The 22,923-nt window shown below is 34.3% G+C and overlaps 1 protein-coding gene and 1 pseudogene across 2 annotated transcripts in view; one reads left to right on the forward strand and one right to left on the reverse strand.

Moving 5' to 3' along the window:
• The window catches only part of CTNNA3 (catenin alpha 3), a 1,492,617-nt gene that overhangs the window by 1,383,648 nt on the left and 86,046 nt on the right, over window positions 1-22,923 (reverse strand). For both annotated transcript variants that reach the window (XM_012762717.2, XM_012762715.2), the window contains exon 4: window positions 2,567-2,733. In XM_012762717.2, the coding sequence (XP_012618171.2) occupies window positions 2,567-2,733 (167 nt within the window). The remainder of the gene's footprint in view (window positions 1-2,566; window positions 2,734-22,923) is intronic.
• On the forward strand, window positions 8,079-9,158 carry LOC105870239 (V-type proton ATPase subunit E 1 pseudogene; annotated as a pseudogene).

Below are 22,923 nucleotides of genomic sequence, written 5' to 3' on the forward strand. Positions count from 1 at the left end.
TTTTAACTTTCCCAAAGTTACCCAGCTAATCAACAACGCAGTCAGGATTCAAACGAGGTCTCTATGCTGCCAAAAGCCATGTCTTCTCCCCACATGGTCCTGACCCCTAAAGAAAGCAGGAGCCATCCAAGCCTATTTTCTTTCCCCCAAAATCAAACATTGACCCTTATAAAATCCAAATGCCAATAAAACAGGATGTGAAATGCTAAGAAATATAAATAGCAAAGAGAAGTTTGAGAAACTTGAATAATATCAAAGAGAGAAAATTTTAATTTAAATTCCTATAAAAATTGTTAACAATGATGACAGTAGAGCCAAATTGCCTTTCCAAGTTTGTACAATTAATAAAATATTAAAATATCATCATTTTTTCTCTGTCCCCTGTTATCTTTCATTTTAGCCTGTTTCCTCCCCAAAGAAAACATGTATTCCCTTAAGGAACTAGATACCTCTAAAACTGCCAAGTCAGGGATCCTTGGTTATTTAATTTGGCAGTACTTGTTCAGTGACCCATGTTTACACTTGATAGTTGTCTCAGTCTATGTCCTCATAAATGCTTGATCAAAATTGCATCTTTGAGGGTATTCCCAATGGAAAGAGGATAATTTAATAGAGATAAGAAAGCATAAAGAAATCAGGAAATATATAGGTACAAATTATTAATCAAGAATAGAGTAACATCTCATTTACCTGACATCCAAAAGGAAATATATTTCAATAGGGTTGAAAACGTCTATTATTTAGAAAAAGTCATAAGAAGGAAGAAAAGAGTAAGCCACTAAAGAAAACAGCATGAGACCAGAGGAATTCTTTGATGCTGTGAAATAAAGAACAAATACAAAAAAAAATGTAATACAGACTTGTATTAGAGTGTCAGGAGAAAAAAAGCCGAGGTAACCCATGAAATAGCAAAGAAGGGAGGAGAGGAGAAGAGGGAGGCCTTTGTCCATTACATATAAAACAAAGGCAAGAAATAAGAAGGTAGCCCACTATTTTGGGAAAAAGTATGTGTGTCCAGAAGAAGAAATACATATCTTTAAAGTGGATGCCTGCCTCCTCCCAAATAAATCTATAATATTAATAGATCATTATATAGTAGGGTGTGTGAGTATTGGGGGCAGGGGGTAGAAGACTACAGAATTCTTCCTAGGGAGGGCACAGAGGAAAATACCTTAAGGAGTAATATCCTGAGGGCACAAATTAGCAAAAGCCAATGGAGAGATAGCAACTCTTTACTGCATTCAAATGAACAGGAATTTAGAAGTGTGAGGGAGAGTAGGTAGGGAGAAAGAAGGTAGAAGAACAATAAGATAAAGTTGCTAAAGGATTCTGAAGATTCTTGACGTATAAATTGAAGCTACTTAGAATATATTGTTGCAATATAGAAATCTGTTCCTTCCATCTTCCCAAGTTTCTGTAAGATTTGCCATATTCATAGACATGACTTATCTGGTAGAGTTAGAGAGTATATGTGTCTGTGTATTAGAGAGTATATGTGTCTGTGTATGCAAACCAAGGGGAAAAAACCAACTCCCAAGTCTGGGTGAACATAATATAGAATACAGATAGACAATTCATAAGTGAAAGTATTTCAGTGGAAGCAAAAGCTTGGAGCCATAGGTGACCCTGAGAATATGAGCAAAGAGAATTTGCAGAAATCTTGGGGAGAACATTATACTTGACAAGACATGAAATGAGAATTTGAACCAATTATATCAAAATATTAAGTGCAAGAAAATCCCAGAAAAAAGTGGTTTTTAACCATATGTAAGTAGATCATGAGTTATTGAAAAATGAAGGTCATTGAAAAATGAAAAAAAAAAAGATAAAGAGTAAAAGCGAGCAAGCAATGGTCACTTAGACCTCTTATCAGGTTATTAAGAGTAAGTCATGCCAAACTAACTTCATTTCCTTTATAACTGAAGTTACTAGACTGATAAATCCACGATGCCACATACAATATATCTTGATTTCAAGAAGGTCTTTGAAAAAGTGTTAGAGGATGAAATGAAGAAGCATGGTTTATACAACAGCCCAGTGAAGCAAGCTTGAAGCTCATTTCAACAACTTTACTCAATGTGTGTTAATATTTGACTGCTATTATCTAAAAGGGAAAAGATATGACACTGTTTTCCATGTCATTAAACATTTTTTCATGAATAAATTTGAAAATGACACCAGGTTAGAAAGGGAAGACAAAATTAAGAGTCAAAAAGATCTTGATGGACTGTAACAATAAGCCAGAATTAACAAAATAAAATTCAATAATTATGCCCTATAATTATTTAAATGGTCAAAAGTCTAAAACTTTCTCCTAGCCATTTCCTTATCAGTAAGCCATCTACAGTTCAATGTCCCATTGGCTTTAGGACTAACTCTGGCTTCCTTCTTTTGAGGCATACATTAGTATTCACAACCCAATCTAGTCAGCGTCTGCTGGGTTACATTTAGAAATGAGGGTGAGGTCAGGTGAGGCCAATATTGAGACCAGTATCAATGCTAGGTTCAGAGAATGGAATTACAAGTGAAAACAATGCCAAAGTAAACTAAGCTATCTTTTACTTACAGCTGACACGTGCTGCAAGAGACACATGACATCAATCATGTCCGCAAGGATAAGGAGTCTGGTAACTGCAGCCAACAAGGCACGGGCGGCTTGAACCACAGCCTCCCTTTTCGGGAGATAACAGGGATCATCTGTAAATCTCTCAGCTGATACTTTCAGAGATTCACCTGAAAAACACAACCCCAAATAAGTTATACTTAAAGTTTCAACTATGCCAACTTCAGCATTTATCAGCCACCTAATTCTAAGTACATTCCATGACTAAGCATAATATTAAAATACTTTCAGTTGATATTAGAACATTGTCTCTTAATCATGTAGTTTCAAATTGACACTGGTTTTCAATAAACGTTCTGGAATTAAGAAGCATGATACCATTTTCCTGCAAAAAACTGTAATTAACTGACTAGCAACATGTAGTAAAATTGCTGTCAATTTCTGTACTTGCTGAATCTCATATGTTGTGAAAGATTTTATTACTAAGATGTCAATCATAAACAATCTTGTTTAGAAAAATAAGGTAAATCTTCACTGAGTTACTTTCCAACTCAATAAATGTTAGAAAATAGCTAGCCTTTAAGATAAGACAGAAGCTCTCTACTAAAAGTTTAAGATAGGTAGATTTATTCTAAACTATTAATACAATGAATCAGCTATATCCTAAATTCAGTCACAGAAATAATATTTCATAGTGCATAATTGTTAGAGAAACATCATGTCCATTATTTTTAAGGTCTTTTCATTTAAAATAAATTTTATTATAAAAGTAATGTATAGTCATTCATTTTCTAAAGATCTCAGTTCAAAATGGTATAAAATTAAAAGTCTCCTTTTACCCCATTCAAATAATATAATTAACAAGGAATTGCCACATCCACTATGGTTTTTTTGTAAATTTAAACTTGTTTTTATTACAAAAGTAATGTATCCATTACTTTTAAATAATTCATCATACTGGAGTATAAAGTGAAAATTTAAAAATTCCCCATACTAATCACACAAAACACCAACTATTCAGCTCTTATATATCTATCCAGAAATTTTTCCATGATTATATGGCTTATACATACATATATACATATATTTTATATATAAATGTACATGTATGTTTTATATATGTTTATAAATATATTCATATACATTCATATGTACCAATGTATGTTTTATAGAGACAGATTTTATGTCTATCTTATAGTTTTATATGTTATAAATGGAAAACATAAAAAATATAGATGTAGAACCTTTTCACAGGTGATGCCACACTATAGAAATTTTCTATAATTTATCCTTTTCACTGTTTAATTTATTTTCCTTTCATACTGGGAAATAGATAACCAGGAGACAACATAGCACAGTAATTAACAGTATGGGCTCTGGAGTCAGACCGCTTCAATATCTCTCTCCTAGAATCTTGGACAAGTCACTTAACCTCTTTGTGCCTCATTTTTCCTCTTTTGTAAATGGATTAATAATAATAATATCTACTATCTTTATAAGGATTAAATAAGAGCAGTGCTCAGAACTTAGTAAACACTATATTAGCTAGTATTGTCATTCTTTTTAATGCTTGCATAAAATTATATTTTATTGCTACACTATATTTTACCAGGCCATAATTGAATGCATGTCATTTCTAACTTTTTCTCATTTTGAATAATAATACAAAAAACACCCATGACATACATTTTTGCATGCATGAGCAAGTTCAGCTATAGGATAAATTCTTAAAAGTAGAATTGCTGAGTCAAGGGGTAAATGAATTTTAAGTTTTGTTATATATTGCCAATAAATTCTCTAAAACATAGTCATCCCTCCAACAATAAGAGTCTGTCTTATCTGCTGCACTTCATGAGTATTTTGGTTTTAATTTATTCATGAACTTTAGCATAAAGAAAATAGAATAAATTATTTTTATTAAATAAAACATAGGGCCGGGCGTGGTGGCTCACGCCTGTAATCCTAGCTCTCTGGGAGGCCGAGGCGGGCGGATTGCTCGAGGTCAGGAGTTCAAAACCAGCCTGAGCAAGAGCGAGACCCCGTCTCTACTATAAATAGAAAGAAATTAATTGGCCAACTAATACATATAGAAAAAATTAGCCGGGCATGGTGGCGCATGCCTGTAGTCCCAGCTACTTGGGAGGCTGAGGCAGAAGGATTGCTTGAGCCAGGAGTTTGAGGTTGCTGTGAGCTAGGCTGACGCCACAGCACTCACTCTAGCCTAGGCAACAAAGTGAGACTCTGTCTCAAAAAAAAAAAAAAAAAAAAAAAAACATGGAATGTTTCTTACAATAGACAAAAACTATGAAGAGGTTCTGAGACTGTCTCAAAATGTTAACATGTATCATTTAGCTCTCTTTAGCAATACCAAGTTAGGATAGTTAGGATCTTGGACTCTGAAGTCAGACACTTCTGAGATCAAACTTTTTTCTGCTACTTCTAGTTCTGGGAACTTTCCTCATTTAAAGGAAAAGGGTAAAAATATTACTTACCTCATGGTGTTTCTGGCTTAGATGAAATAGTTCATATCACATATTTAGCATAGTATTTGAATATGGAAAGCACTCAACAAACATTAGCTGTTCGTTATTTTTTAGGAAATTTCTAGTAGAGAGGAAAAATCTTTAAGAACAATAAATGGATGATTTTTATAGGCTTCTCTGCAAGTCACAATTGCTGCTGGGAGACTGCAAAAAATTAAACTGACCTCCAAAAGTTAGAGAGCAGATGAATGCCCACAAAAAAAGATTATATTTTCTTGTTGTGATTCTGCATTGGAAAGTTAAAATGGCCTTTTGTAGAATTCTGTCTTTGACTTCACATACAACAACTAAATATATATCAAAAAGGAATTATGCATTTATTACTCTAAAAATGTTGGAATGTCGAACAAATGGCTAAAGAGCTATACTCAGAAAAAGATATTTAAATGACCATTACAGTCTTGTCTCTGTTAAGGTAATATTAAGAGCCAGCCAGGTATCACTGTTGGGAAGACAAAAGTCACTCCCAAAATACATTTTTTAAAATGCTGTAAATTAAATTCCTATTGTTGGACTTGCCCCCACTCCCTCCAATATTCCCAACCCTTTTCAGCTGTTTTCAGCTCATACTCTGGTAGTTACTTAAACATCACTTCTCTGGGAGCCTTAGACCACCACCACCCCCATCACTAAGGTAGGTCTATGGTAAGATTCTATGTATCCCATCATAACCCTCATTGTCATTTATTTTAACAGCTTGTATCAAACACTATCTTCTCTTCTGGGTCATAAAACCAGTGAGAGGAAAAGCTGCATTGGTCCTGGTTACCACAATATTCCCAGGGTCTAGAATAGTACCTACTCTCTTGTATGTATTCAATACACTGATTGTGTATTGCTGAATGAATATTTGAATGAACATTATTCAACTTCTCTTTGACAAATATTTGTTGATCCTTGTATAACACAGCTGCATTCTAGGCATCCAGGATACAGAGATCAGTATGAAACAATTTCGCAACACAAAATGTTCAGTCAAGTGAAAGTCAACAAACACTAATAAAATCTAAGCAGAACTCTGATAGAGGCCTGTACAAAGTACTAAGACACCAAAGAGGACCTACCTCTGCCTGAGGTATCAGGTGACACACAAAGATAGTAGCAACATTCTCAAACTATCGAGAAAGATAGCTTAAAGATAGAAGGTTTATAGCTAGTTAACTGTCAAATTGATTTCTGTCAGGAGAAAATGTCTATTTTCCTAATTAAACAGAAAAAGATGTATAACAAATTTCCTTTCCATATAGAAATTAGCATCTGTGTTTTATAAAGTCTACATGTGAGGAAACAAACTACTTTTTTGAAATATCTTTCCTAATATTGTTTATATTGCTTTTCCCTTGATGTTTAATGAATAGAAAATTTCACTTTTAATATACATACAAATGAAAATAACTACATATTTCCTTCAAGAAATTCCACTCCATACATAAAAGCAATTTACTAAAGGCCTTAAAAATACCACAAGAACTGGGTTTAGAAAGCTTCTTTCCACTAGGTCCATTTTATTCCTTCCTTATAAAATATGCTTTTTTTAATCTTTAAAAAAAATCAGTTATGAAATGCCTACTAAAATAAGGTACTAAAGTTTATAGTCTACAAATATCTACAAAGGTACATCTTATACATATATGTGTAATATATGAAAACTTCTGTATATACAAAAACTTGATATATAAAATTTTTATATGATCACATGAATAAACTCCAGAAGTACAAAAAAAGAAAACTTTTTGGCCAAATACACACATTACAAAATATTCTTCATTTTATAAAAGATTCCTTACATGGTTCTTTTACAAGTTTCTTTGCTGCATTTCAAAGTATAACTCTACTTTCTAAAAGTGACTATATTAATTATAAACTTGAAAGTCAAATAAAACAGGATATAAACAAAACATCCAGAGGAGAAAGGGAATGACCAAAATGAAAAGGGGCAGGTACTAAAGATAACATTTCCTCTAACATTTAACATTATATTTGTGATTCAACTAAGATTCCTAACACATGCCTCTGGCCACCCTTCTGTGTGTTTTAATGTACCATACACATCTAACATGCATGAGTACATATTAATTAACTCAATATATAACATATTCTGGTGTAATGGGGTTTACAGGCTGCGACTGGGCACTAGGAGTTTGGTTTTATTTGTTTTTAATTGGGAAACTGACATTTTGAATTTGAAAGCTCCTTAGAGGTAGAAGCTTGAATTTAACTTGAGGAAGAAAGGAGGATGACTTCAATTAGATCCTAAACTTATGTAGATGTTAAAAAAAAAAGCAAAGACCTCTTCTTTAAAATGCCAAAGATATTTTGACTGCTAGAAGCAAAATTGTTTTGTATGACAAAGGAAAACCGTATCATGGGTTGAGAGTGAAGACAGGAAAGCTAGCCACTACTGTGTGGACTCAGGGTTGGGAGCTACAAGGACAGCAGTAGGGCTAGAGACTAGGAATATAGCTGCATGTGGCTGTCATTGTAAACTATTGGCTGTTTTATTTCCATTTTATTACCTTGAAACACTCAATAAAGTCTTATTAAAAGTTATAATTTGCTTCCAGCCAAGGCAGAGTAACAAAAACCAGACTCCTTTCCTACTTTAAACCAAAGAATGGACAAAATGTATGAAAAAAAAATGGTTATGAAGCAGCAGACTTCAGGCAATGAAGGAGAGTAATTTCTGAGAAATGGAAAACAAACAGAATGAGCCCTTTGATAGACCTAGACTACCGCTATCAGAGAGTCAAAGTTATAAGTGTACCCATCACCCAGATAGTGGGCACTGTACCGGTTAGGTGTGAATTTACCCATCCCCTCCTCCCTACTCCCACTTGCGTGATTTCCAATGAGTGTTATTTCCATATGTGTACATAAGTATTGATCAATTAGCTCTAATTTAATGGTGAGTACATTTGTTTGTTTTTCCATTCTTGTGATATTTCACTTAGAAAAAATGGTCTCCACTCTTCAACCTCTAGTCGATCCTGTTGCCCACCGGTCTAGCATTGCTTTCACCATGGCCCTCAGCGATGCTGATGTGCAAAAGCAGATTAAGCATATGATGGCTTTCATTGAACAAGAAGCCAATAAAAAAGCAGAAGAAATATATGCAAAGGCAGAAGAAGAGTTCAACATTGAGAAAGGTCGGCTTGTGCAAACCCAAAGACTGAAGATTATGGAATACTATGAGAAGAAAGAGAAGCAGATTGAGCAGCAAAAGAAAATTCAGATGTCCAATTTGATGAATCAAGCAAGGCTCGGAGTCCTCAAAGCAAGAGATGATCTTATCACAGACCTACTCAATGAAGCAAAACAGAGACTCAGCAAGGTGGTAAAAGATACAACCAGGTACCAGGTGCTGCTGGATGGACTGGTCCTCCAGGGTTTGTACCAGTTACTGGAACCCCGAATGATTGTTCGTTGCAGGAAACAGGATTTACCTCTGGTAAAGGCTGCAGTGCAAAAGGCGATCCCTATGTACAAAATTGCCACTAAAAATGATGTTGATGTTCAAATTGATCAGGAGGCCTACCTGCCTGAGGACATAGCTGGTGGCGTTGAGATCTATAATGGAGATCGTAAAATAAAGGTTTCCAATACCCTAGAAAGCCAGCTGGACCTCATAGCCCAGCAGATGATGCCAGAAGTACGGGGAGCCCTGTTCGGTGCAAATGCCAATAGGAAATTTTTGGACTAGGCCTTCGGGACACGGAGTCCATCCACTACTCTACGGCTACGATATGGAAGCTTCTGATATTTAAAGAAGCGAGAGTGTCTGTGTAGCTCCCTCTCTGCTGTCCTAATGTTGCTCTGTGTTTATCAGTGGGTGCCCTTCTGTGGCCGATGCCCTTGGCCTAGTTGCTAACAGTGGGAGAGCGTTCCGCTTGCTGTGACCAGGACCCACCTCTAGTTCGTCTCAGAATAACAGCTCCCAGCTGGCCCCACAGCGCTGGGTGAGGGGTCAGGTGGCGGCTGCATGAACTTCGCCAAGTCTCCTCCTCCTTCCCCAGCTCCCAGTTATCTAGTCTAGAGGGTGACATGTATGGTGTTCTCTGCCTTGAAGTCTCTGTTCTTTAGGTTTAAAACTCATGTGGCACACGCATTCCTCCCAGCAGTAGTAGCTTCACTGTTACCTATTTCAGCATAGACATTTTCCTCATCTGTAAATGTGATTTGAAACCTAAGCCATGAATATGCTTAATTTATTAAAAGATTTATGTGGATTCAATTGTAAAAAAAAAAAAAAAAAAATGGTCTCCAGTTCCATTCAGCTTGTTGCAAAAGGTATTAATTCATTTTTTATGGCTGAGTAGTATAACAATGGTATACATATACCACATTTTATTAATCCACTCGTGTACTGATGAGCACTTGGATTGTTTCCACATCTTTGCAATTGAGAATTATGCAGCTATAAACATTCTAGTGCAGGTGTCTTTTTTTCCTTTAGGTAAATACCCTGTAGTGAGATTGCTGGATCAAATGGTAGGAAATTCTTTATTCCCTCTCAGCAACATATTAATGATCCCTTCTTCTCGCTCAATAACAAAGGATTATCTCAATACATTGGAGACCTTCTACCCCTACTAAGGTTAATCAAGAGGTTTAAAGTTTGTTACCCAACCATGTCATGTGAGCTGCAATTATAATTATATAGTTTTATTACATATATTAACCTATCAATTAAGAGTACAAATAGAGATCTATTATTTCTTTGAAAACTAATTTGAATGCTTTGGAGACATTCATTTAAGGTGAGTTGCTAAAAATGTTGTCAAATTGAGTGTAGATGAAAAAAAATTGTAAAAATTGGGGCAAGGCAAGAGAAAGGATTATAAAATATCAAGAAATTTTCTGCAGTTAGATAGCTTCCCAACTGTCATTTTCTTCCATAAGAACACAAAAGCTGGACATCTTAGTCAATGTAGTTTGGTTCTGGTTTAAGCAAAAATGACTGTGTGAGAATCAACCAACAGACCTGTCCTAAAAATGGGCCTAGGCCTAACATCAAGAGATTAGATAATGTTCATGTTACATCCATTAAGATAAAATAAAATATTAAAGGGGTGTGTATGTGCACGCACGCATGTTCGTGTGTGTTTAAATAATGAACTTTTTACTTCCAATAAGAATAAATATATCTTGAAGCAAAAATTGTCTGCTATATTTTAAAATATTGGAAATAACTTTCAATCATATTTAGGCAAACTTTAATTATGTGTTTATATATAAAAGTGAGTGCATAACTCCTAATTTAAAAACTTTACTAACATCTTTTTATGAGTAAAATATTTTGTACACAATATGTATAAACTATATACCTAAATAAATTTCAATATTAAGGAAACTTAAAATAGAGCTAAATAGCCCTTCAGAATTTCAAAGAAAGATGATGAATTTTTTTTAATTTCCAAAGAACTGATCAAATAATTTCATGTCATATTTGAATTTGACACTAATTTTAAGATAATAATATACATAAAATATATTCCTACAACATTATCTCCTGATTTAGAGGTATCATATATTTAAAGTCATTTACAGTAAAACAAAGTGACAAAAGAACATGGCAATGTTTGTTGTAAAACAATCAATAAAAAGAGATAATAGTATGGATTTACAATTTAATTAAATGTTCAAACCTTAAGCTGAAATAGCTACCCATGATTGCTGTCTACTGAATTTATCTCTCAACAACCTATTGACTGATATGCTACCCACCAATAAGCATTTCTACAGTATTATTCTTGATGTTAATTTAATTCTTTTGAGGTGGAAAAATAAGTCTTACAATTAAGATATCAAACTAAAGTTAATGCCCTTTATTTTTTTGATATTTCCTTTTCTTGCTAAATATTAGTAAACTTTGCCATTTTTACACCTCCATTTTATTATGCTGAATTAGCAAAAACTTGTATCCTTGATTTTTTTTTTTTTTTTTTTTTTTTTTTTTTTTTGAGACAGAGTCTCACTTTTGTTGCCCAGGCTAGAGTGAGTGCCATGGCGTCAGCCTAGCTCACAGCAACCTCAAACTCCTGGGCTCAAACGATCCTCCTGCCTCAGCCTCCCAAGTAGCTGGGACTACAGGCATGTGCCACCATGCCCGGCTAGTTTTTTGTATATATATTTTTAGTTGGTCAATTAATTTCTTTCTATTTTTAGTAGAGACGGGGTCTCGCTCAGGATGGTTTCGAACTCCCAACCTCGAGCAATCCGCCCGCCTCGGCCTCCTTGATTTTTTTTTAACATCTGCTGAAAGAATCTCATTCCAGTGCTTTGAAGATGTGAAGGACAAGACTATTAATTTTTTTTAAATAAATGATACCTAACTGTTACAAAGAGCTCATCATTCATATAACAAATATTTATTGAGCATTACAATGTGCAAAGCACTATGGGGTATACAACAATGATTAAAACATGGTTTCTTCCAGGCACCCCCAAATAGGAAAATGAATCATTTCAATGAGAAGGTTCTTCTGTTTAGTTCTAAATGTCAGTATCTTCAATATAACTCCCTAAAGTATATTAAGATATACTTCCACAGCACCCCCTCCAAAAAATACACATATATCATAATAATCCTCCATATGTACAATTCCTAAAGACTTCAATAATATTTTACATATGATTAAAGATAAAAATGAAAAATAAGAGTAATTACATTGAAGCACTGCTCAATAATTTAAAATAAGATTGCCAATTATCACTTATAATCAACCCTAACCAAGCTCCATTCATAAGGAGTTTAAGTAATAAAGTAGAATTCAAGCTTCATCATGCTAGAAATTCAAGTCTCACAGCTGTAATCAGAGTAGTAAATGTCTAGTGAATTTATTCTTTCAAATATCACCTTATTCAGAATAGAATGGCTATTAACCAATAAGGTCAAATTTGTCCCAAGTGATGTGATCAATTTGTAGAAATTATGGAAGTGATTTTAGGGCCCAATTATGTAGTTTTAGCTCACACAAAACTTGCAAGGAAGTCGAGATGGTTAATTGTATATATTGAAGGTATAGAGTCAAACCCAAAAGGAGCACAAAAATATAGTGGAAATAAACATTTATAATTCTGAACAATTACAAAAGTAAATACATTCCATTCACAATAGCATCAAAAGAATAAAATAGGAATAAATTTAACAAAAGAAGTGCAAGACTTGTATACTGAAAACTAAAAAACATTGCTGAAAGAAATTGAAGACTTAAATAAATGGAATAATATATCTTGTTTACATATCAGAAGACTTGGTTTTGTTAAGATGGCAATACTCCTTAAACTGGACTACAGATTCAGTACAATCCCTAACAAAATGCTTGCTGGCTATTTTGAAGAAATTGACAAGCTGATTCTAAAATTCATATGAAAATGTGAAGGACCCAGAATAACCAAACCAATCTTTTTTTTAATTGTATGATTCTGTTTATATAAAATGTCCCCAAAACAATCTTGAAAAAGAGGAAAAAAGCTGTAGAAACTACAGAATTTCAAAACCTAATAGAAAGTATAGTAATCAATAAAATTGATATCCCAGAAATAAACCCTTACATTTATGGTCAACTGGCTTTAAACAAAGAGGCCAAGAAAATTCAGTGGAAAAGTAATAGTCCTTTCAACAAATGGTGCTGGGACAATTAGATAGCCACATGCAACAACAACAACAAAAAGAATGAATGTGTCATGTCATACACAAAAGTTAATTCAAAGTGGATCACAGATCTACATGTAAGAACTAAAACCATAAAATTCTTAGAAGAAAACATAAGAGTAAAACTTCATAATCTTGGGTTGTCATAATGATATATATGATACCAAAAGCACAAGCAACAAAAGAAAAAAACTGATAAAGTGGACAATCAAAATTTAAATCTTTTGGACTTCAAGAGACAACATTAAGAAACAACCCTCAGAATGGGAGGAAATATTTGTAAATTATATATCCAATAAGGGGTTTATATCCAGGAACTATTTTTAAAAACTCTTACAACTCAATAATAAAAAGACAACCCAACTTTTTAAATGGGCAAGGGATCTAAATAGACACTTCTCCAAAGACGAAATACAAACAGCCAATAAGCACATAAAAAGATCTTCTATCATAAACATAATCTAAATTATTAATAAAGCTTATCTTCAAAACAGTGTTGCATGAAAAAAAAATTAAAAGTTAAAAAATAGGCTGGGCGCAGTGGCTCACGCCTGTAATCCTAGCACTCTGGAAGACCGAAGTGGGAGGATTGCTTGAGGTCAGGAGGTCGAGACCAGCCTGAGCAAGAGCGAGACTCCATCACTACCAATAGAAAAAATTAGCCAGCTGTGGTGGCACACACCTATAGTCCTGGCTACTTGGGAGGCTGAGCCAGGAGGATTGCTTGAGCCTAGGAGTTTGAGGTTGCTGTGAGCTAGGCTGACGCTAACCTTTGAGATATACTACACTTTTGATTCAAAATTGGGCATTTCATATTTAATGATCTATATTTTATCTTCCTCACCCAATATTCACAATCTGTATTGATAATCCAAAAGTAGGAATTAGCAACTCTTATGTTCCCTTACTTCCTTCACCCTTTCTTTTCTACATTTCAAAAATTTTCATTACTCATTTTTTGACCAATAATTTTTGACCTCTCCTTCCTTAGCCTATCTGTTTAGTAAATATCTGTTTCAACCAACCCTGAAGAGAGGCATTTTGCTGTGAGCTAGGGTTGCATGCTAACCCGGGCAACAGAGTAAGACTCTGTCTCAAAAGGAAAAAGAAAAAGCTAAAAAAGATAAATTATTAAAGCATAATTAAAGATGCAGAAAGATTTTACTAAGGACCTTTGTAGAGGTTGTTTTTTAAAATAGGCAGATTTCTTCAGTAGTCAAAAGCAAGAGGCTAAAAATTTATCTGGATAAGAGACAAAAGAAAAGAATGTTTTTCCAACATGTGTATTAGAAACTATCGCTATAATAACTGTAAATAACAGTGAATAATTATTATAATGCAGCAGTAAAGTAGTGTTCACATTGCAGGTAACTTCTCTCCATGAGGCAGAGAATATCAAGAGCATTAAAAGGATGAGAGTAGAGAGTGCTGATCCAGTTTACAATGCTGCAGCAAAACGCTGAGCAGAATGCACCTCCCTCAGAAATCCCTGGAATCTCTATAGAGACCATTATGTAAAAATAAATATAAACTTTGAGCTACACGTATTAGTTATCTTCTACACGAAAACTAACAGCAGCTTTAATTGTCTTTTCTTTTTACTTTTCCCACCAATGATACATTTAGTCTGAGAAACTTAAGGTTCTTAAGAAGTATGAGGTCAAATATTTTTGGAACTCCTTGCATTCTCAGTCCCATTACTGAAGATGGAGTGGGCAAACTATGGAGACAGGCCAAATCCATCCTGCCCTGTTTATATGCAGCCTGTATGCTAAGAATTGTTTTTACATTTTTTGATGGTTGGGGAAAAGATCAAAAGAATAATCATATTTCATGACATGAAAATAATATAAAATACAAAGTTCAGTATACATTATAGAGTTTTATTGGAACACAACCATGCTTTTTTGTTTATTGCCTGTGTATTTCTATGGCTGTTTTTGCACTTCAAGGGACAGAGTTGAGTAGTTGCTTCAGATAGTATATGGATCACAAAGCCTAAAATATTTACTAGCTGGCCTTTTATAGAAAATGTTTACTGACCCTTATCTGAGAGAAATGAACCAATATTCATAAAATAGTATGCCAAAAAAAGTACTCTCCAAAAAAAACCTCATATAACAAGGGTATTCCACTTTGATATACATGAATATGGCTCTACAAGTCAATTTTTTTTTATAAACTCTTTAGTTAGCTTTCATATCTTAAGCTCGATGTATGAACCGTGCCTGAAAATCCCAGACAACATAAAGTCTGGTTTATCCCTTAAAAGAATAAAATTTGACCCAGCATTACTTTTGGCTTCAGTATGCCTATATCTAATAATTTCAGTATCTCAGGAATTTTCCATATGCCTCAGTTAAATGTTTCCCTGAAGAACATTCAACTAGCTCTAAATAATGCTCCCAGTGTAATACCAAAAGAGGTTATGAATTTTCTCCTCACCTCAAAGCAAAATAGTGAAAAACTGTACTACAAAAGTCAACAGCCAACTCACCTAGCTTGTTCACTACTTAGGAAATCCTGAGCAAGTCATATAATTTTGGAGTATCAATTTCCTTATTTTACAAACACAAAGATTATGGAAACACAAAAAGGGAAATGGGTGAAAGCCTTTAGTCCCCAGAGAAACATATTAGATAAATACAAAGTTCTTAAAAGGCAATAGTATTCTCACTACTATATTAATATTTTATGTTTTTTTATGTGAAGATTTATCATGTCAAAATCAAAGGTACTCCCATGAAACTTACAAAACAATTTTTTAACCATGGAACTTTAGCAAACTTTCCAGTCTCAGTCTATCAAGAATCTCTTGCTATCAACCCTACTTTTTTAGGGATTCAACTGTCCATAGCCATTGGACTGTCAATCATGACCCTCCAATCAAAATTCCTCTCTTCAGGGATGGCTGAAACAGATATTTACTAAACAGATACGCTAAGGAAGGAGAGGTCAAAAATTATTGGGCAAAAAAATGAGTAATGAAAATTTTTGAAATATAAAGAGGAAAGGGTGAAGGAAATAAGGTAACATAAGAGTTGCTAATTCCTACTTTTAGTGAGAAAGATAAAATATAGATCATTAAATGTGAAATGCCCAATTTTGAATCAAAAGTGTAGTATATCTCAAACAAGAAACAGTACAATTAAGCAAACTGTGCACCTAAACTTTTGACACAGTTTTGCCATCTTAATGGTAGCTTGTTTATGCCAGCAGTGAAGAAGCCTGGAGAGCAAGTGGCAATGAAATCATGAAAAGTGTTTTCCACAGCTTGTTGAGAATTGAACATTTTCCTTGCAAGAAGTGGTCCAAAGTCTGCAAGAAGTGGTAGTTAGATGGTGCAAGGTCTGGTGAATGCGGTGGATGACAGAGAGTTTCCAAATCCAGCCTCGGTAGTTTGAGCAGCGTTGTTTATGCCACATGTGGTCAAGCATCATCTTGCAAAAGGATTGGCCTGTCTCTATTGACCAATCTTGGCTGCTTAATCCTAAGCATTCTCATCATTTCATCCAATTGGTTGCAATAGACATCTGCTATAATCGATTAACCAGGTTTCATGAAGCCATAGTGGATAATACCAGCACTGGACCACCAAACAGACACCGTTAGCTTTTTTAATGAATATTCAGTTTTGGACCGTGTTTTGGCACTTCATCTTTCTTCACCTGTATCCAACCATTGTGATGAATGCTTGCAATTGTCAAAATAAATCCATTCTTCATCACGTGTAACAATACAGTGTAGAAATCGTTCACCTTTATGTGATGACAGAAAAGAAACTCAAGCTTCCAGATGATTTATCTTCTGACATTCATTTTTTTTTTATTTTAGAGTATTATGGGGGTACAAGTGTTAAGGTTACATATATTGCCCATGCCCCCTCCCCCCTCAAGTAAGAGCTTCAAGCATGTCCATCCCCCAAACACTGAACCTTTTACTCATTGTGGTTGTATATACCCATCCTCTCCTCCCCCCTCCCACCCTCCTGACACCCAATAAATGTTACTCTTATATGTCCACTTAGGTGTTGCTGACACTCATTTAATTCTTGCAGAATCCATCTATCCAGCTTCTTTACCTTGCTTATTTGTTTCCAATGGTCCAATGTTGTTGGAATAGTAACGTCAAAGCTTGCTGCTAATTCACACATAGGTTAAGACGGATTCACTTCTACTACAGCTTTCAGCTCATCATTATCCACCTTGGTCTCAGGTCACCCACATGGCTTATTTTCAAGATTAAAATCACCAGAACAGAACTTCTCAAACTGTAGACATACTGTAAGTTCATTAGCCACTTCCTTCCCAAACACTTCGTTGATATTTTGAGTTGTCTGCGCTGCATTGGTTCCATGACAGAATTCATATTCAAAAATAATACTTATTTTTGGCTTTCCATGGTTTCACAAAAATTGCTCTTAAGAAAATTTGAAAGATAATCACAACCCAAAACAAGTGTTTGAAAGACTGAAGATGTATCTTCACAATAAAAATAATGCAAGAAGTGTCAAAGTGAAATGTCAGAGATATCAATTGTCAAACTTAGTACTCAAGGAAATAGGACATTTCATACTTAATGACCTAATAGAAAATCTCACTGGTTTTTTTCAAATCAAAAGTGTAGTTGATTATATCTCAAACAAGAAGTAGTACAGTTAATCCAAGTATGTGCCTACGCTATCAACACAGCTTTGCCATTTTATTTTTTTAATTCAAAAAAAGAAAGAAAATCTCCTTGATAGCCTCTAGTATCAAAAAGCAAAGAAAATATGCTAGTCTAGCTGCTTCTAAAAAAAAAAAAAAAAAAAAAAAAAAAAAAAAAAAAAAGCAAAGAAAAGTAAGAAGTAAATACCATCTCATATCATGTGCTAATATAGAGAAAAGGATAAGAATAAACATTCAAGAATACAGTACTTCAAACTACATGAGCTCCAACAAAAAAAAAAAAAAAAAAAAAAAAAAAAAAAAAAAGAATACAGTACAGCAATTCAAAGATTCATTTAATGATATCAGTCCATGTATATTTGAGTACAATCATTCATAATTTTAGAGTTTCTTATAGTTTTTTTGTTGTTAGAGATTAGACCACCAGACAAATCCTTGAGTCAATTTAGAATAATGGTTATGTATTTTCATGCAGTACTATTTTTAAGTGCTGCCTTCATCAAAATTTTTTCTCTGGCCTTTCTTAACCCCATTTTCTTTAGTACCTGTTTCCTTTTACTGCCAGAAATTTCTCTTGTTCTGTGATTCTAAATTTTCACTGATTAGAGGACACTGGTGTACCTTTTAGTTTTGTCATTCAATCATGATGTCAATTTGAGCATGATTTTAATATGGGGCGATGTGTGAGGGTGAGAGAGAGAGACAGAAACATAAAGACAATTTTGCTGTGAAGAACATGCTCTTCAATAAATTTCAGCGACTCCTTTTTCTCCATAATAACCCCTCAGACAAGTAGACCCACTAGCTCCTAAAAATTCTTTGTAACTATACCCCTTAGATTTATGTATTGTATTTTATTATGTGAGAAATTTAATTCATTTCATCTAGGTTTATACATACTAACTGGTATAATATTACTGGTATTCTGAAATCAAACTAGTCTCTCTTAATGCTTCTTTTGTTATAAATGCGTTACTAAGCTCTAATTCTGGAGGACTTCTTGAGTGACCAGCTAAACCTCAACATTTTACAATCCTCTTAAAATGTTACTACTAAATAACTGAGAGAGTCTCTAGTCCAAAGTGTCTCACATTAGTGTGAAAAATAATAATAGCCTGGATATTAATAGACCTACTTTCTACTTACCAATTAGTATTTGGGGAATGGCATTTGAAAATATGGGGAAGAAGATTAAATTAAACCTTGCAGTCATCACATATATAATGGATTGGAGGAGAGATATACACAAAGGAGAAAAGAATTTTCTTCTCACATCCAAGAACATAATAGTGATGTACTATATCTTAAGGGTCAAATTGGCCAGTCATCTTAAAGAAACTAGGCTTTTGTCAATTGCTATATTGACAAAGTACTGTAAATTGATTTAAAGTACTGGCTTATCTAAGAAAGGCATTGTCAATGAAAAAGGGATTGTGTCAAACATAGAAAAAAGAAAATCACAAAAGTTAGTGTTATCCATCTAAACACTTTCCAGCAGAGTGTTTCATATAATAAAATATAAATACTATAACCTCATTGATAAGATTATTGCTATAAAAATGATAGATTAATCTGCTGATTTTCAACTTTTTCCATTAAATACTCAATTTATCCAGCTTCTTTTGTTCTATTTCCATAATTTTCATGCTCACTAAACAATCTTCTGGTTATTATTTATGTTCTCTATACTGGTCTATCTACAATAAGAGAACATATTGGTTGTGTGGGTGTATTTTGCTCTGCATAATAACTTTTTCATTATAAATTTAAAATAGGTTCTGATTTTACATTTTAGCTTCATGATCTTGGTTAATGTGAGTATGCTCCTGAAAGACAAATCCAGTCTTGGCATATGTATCTAAAAGGGATCTTAGTTTCAAATAACAAAATCCATTCTGGCTAATTTAAAGTTAAAGAAATTTGGTCAGGATTATCATGTTATTTACAGAATTTCCACAAGGCCCAGAAAAGCCAGGTTTGTATGTTATTCAGCAAGGTACATCAGCCAGGAAAAACTTCTAATACCACCACAGTTCTATTTTAGTTGAAACCCCACTACTGTCATCACCCATCACTCAACACTATGATACTAGGGACTGGACTTGAAAAACTCTTCTAGGACTGCCCCAAAAGAACAAATGATCTCCCACTAGACTGCAAGAAGACTTTGTAGCTCTGTGTGTGGACACTCTCATTTTGCTTATTTCGTCCTTTCAAGTCTCACAGGTATGCATCATTTTTGCAGAACGTGAGCCATATTCCCAGCTTCAAGGAGAGTCTGAGAAATGTATTTTTTATCTCTCCGATCTCTGCAGTATGGTATCGCCAAAATTTTCACCCAAGAAAACAGTTGGAATATAGGTCAGGTGGACCAACTCACAGTATCTTTTCAAAACTTTTATACTGCTTTAAAACACTTTAAAAATTATGTCATATTGGACACATTTCTCTCTCTCTCTCAACTCTACCACTCTTAAAAATTGGGATATTAAGATCTATCCTTTTCCTCACAGGGATTGTTATTAAGATCATGCCATCAACATATGTCAAAGTGTTTTGAAAAAGCATGAAACTATATGAATGTCAGGCAGCACTATAACAATTACTAATTATTGAGACCTTGCCATATATCATTCATGGAACTAATAATTTTATATTTACTACAACAATTATAGTAGAAGAAGTGGGGGAAAATCTTAACTAATGCACAATATTGCCTCTTCTCATTATATTTTATACGTGACTGGTTAAAACGGTTAAATAAATTCTAAGATACTTTATATAAATTCATCTGTTAACTTAGGTCAAATGACTCTCAAATTCAAGGCTTGAAATTAAACTGGAAATGGAAAAGTTAAGAACTGTTTATATTTCACAGAAACCTACCAAGAAAATTGCCTTCAGAAGTTTCATGTTTTTTTTTTAATTTTTATTTTTTCAGCATATTATGGGGGTACAAATGTTAAGGTTATGTATATTGCCCTTGCCCCCTTCCCCCCTCGGGTCAGAGCTTCAAGCATGTTCATCCCCTAGTTGGTGCACAATGCACTCATTGTATATATATATATATATATATATATATATATATATATATACCCATCCCCTCCCCACTCCACCTGCCCCACACCCGATAAATGTTATTCCTATATGTCCACTTAGGTATTGATCAGTTAATACCAATTTGCTGGTGAGTACATGGGGTGCTTATTTTTCCATTCTTGGGATACTTCACTTAATAGAATGGGTTCCAGCTCTATCCAGGAAAATACAAGAGGTGCTACATCACCATAGTTTCTTACAGCTGAATAGTACTCCATGGTATACATATACCACATTTTATTCCACTCATTTATTGATGGGCACTTGGTAACCCAAGTGCCCATTTCCACATCTTTGCAATTGTGAATTGTGCTGCTAGAAACATTCGAGTTCAGGTGTCTTTTTCATAGAGTGACTTTTGTTCTTTTGGGTAGAAGCCCAATAATGGGATTCCTGGAACAAATGGTAGATGCACTTGCATCGCTTTAAGGTATCTCCATATTGCTTTCCACAGAGGTTGAACTAGTTTGCAGTCCCACCAGCAGTGTAGGAGTGTTCATATCTCTCTGCATCCACACCAACATTTATTGTTTGGGGACTTGTTAATAAAGGCCATTCTCATTGGAGATAAGTGATATCTCATTGTGGTTTTGATTTGCATTTCCCTGATGATTAGAGATGTTGAGCATTTTTTCATATGTTTATTGGCCATTATTCTGTCTTCTGTTGAAAAGTTTCCATTCATGTCCTTTGCCAAGTTTCATGTTTTTTAATAACTGAATCTTGCCTGCTAAACTCTATTTATATTGACACTCAACTTCTTAAGAACTTAAGGTTGCTCTCTGATTCCTAAAATATTAATGCAGTCTTTTCTTCAGGGTGGGCTCAACTTTGAATCATCAAGTCCTAAATTATTTATTTTCACTTAATTCATTCTCTGTTCCAGGTAAACTATTTGCCACAATCCTTTTAACTCTACTAACCTATCTTTGGTCAGATCATTTCTTCAACTGAGAGGTCCATCGAGTCCATCGGTTCCTTCAAAATGGCACCATGAGCACTCTTATTTAACCAAGTATTTTCCTAGACCTTGCTGATGAAAATAGAAAACTACAAAAAAGGAATAAAACCTTAACAAGATTGTTAGGAGTAGTCAACAGCAGTTGAGAGCCTGCTGGAAGATGGAAAGCTGATGTAAGTGTGTTGGCAGATAAAAACAAGAAGAGAAAGCTACAGTCTAAAATGTGATATGAGGAGTCTGTAAAGAATGTTAGAGTCATTCTGCCCATGAGAATCCAAAGAGACTCTGGCTTGGAGTTGGCAGACATGACACAAGACAGAAATAAGCAGTAGGTCTTAAAACCGGGTGATAAATTGAATTCCTACATGTAAAATGCCGTGTTCCTTGCCCCTTTCTCTATTACTGTTGGCAAGCAGCTTAGCACTTACCCTCAAGTCATAAAATGGGGGCTTTTTACCCCAACATAATTGAGAAAATCATCTGGAGAGAACTAAAGCATCTAAGGTGCTATTGGACTGCAGAGTAAAGTCCTCCATATTCTGACATACAGAGTTTCAAAGCTGTTTTATGGTAAGAAAAAGGGAAACTGCCAGAAAGTGAAAGATGTGGGGCAAAGGATATGGTGTGCCTAACTCAGTGATGTCTCAAGATGATAACCAAGTTGATATGTAATTGAAAGAAAGACATAGGATTTCAGAAGAGGTGTCTCTGTGGCGAAAAAGGAAGACTTCACAAAACAGCTGTTATGATTGAAACTTTAGATCAAACTTTAGAATGTGGTGAAGAGATTCAGAATCTCCAGAGAAAACAAAAGTATATATAGGAAACACCTAGTCCAAATACAAATTACATCAAAGTGTAGCATAATTTTATGCAAAGGAAAAGAAAATCCATTTGCCCTTAATCATAAAATCATTTCCTATTCATTGGCCCAGGGGCTGTGACATTAGACTCTTGGAGGAGATATGATTTTAGCATATTACTTTATCCAGTAGAAAATAAAATGTATAGAGTCACAGTAACATTAATGTCGCACATTGGTTTTCAACTTTTACTGTCAACTAATGAACAAATGCAGATGACTTCATTATGGCTGCATATCAGAATTTAAATGTTAACAACCTTGAAAAGGTAAGAGTAAAATTGGAAGAGGGGGGAAGGAATGGGTGCTATAATTCTTACCAGACACAAAAGGTGTCAGGACCCTGGAGGTGGTAGAATATGAAACAGAGGGATAATAGTACAACTAAAAATAAATCAAATTATAAAACATTGGAAGGAAGAAAAAGTGAGAGTACAGAGGTAGATGAATAAAGTTTTCATATTTCATAAAATGGAGTAAATGGATAATCTCTTAAATTAATAAATCACAGAAAAGAGTTATAAGCATATAACAAAGTTATAGAGTAACCACCAGAAGATCTAAAATCAAACAA

The sequence above is a fragment of the Microcebus murinus genome, chromosome 14 (genome assembly GCF_040939455.1).
Source record: "Microcebus murinus isolate Inina chromosome 14, M.murinus_Inina_mat1.0, whole genome shotgun sequence".
NCBI classification, from domain to species: domain Eukaryota; kingdom Metazoa; phylum Chordata; class Mammalia; order Primates; family Cheirogaleidae; genus Microcebus; species Microcebus murinus.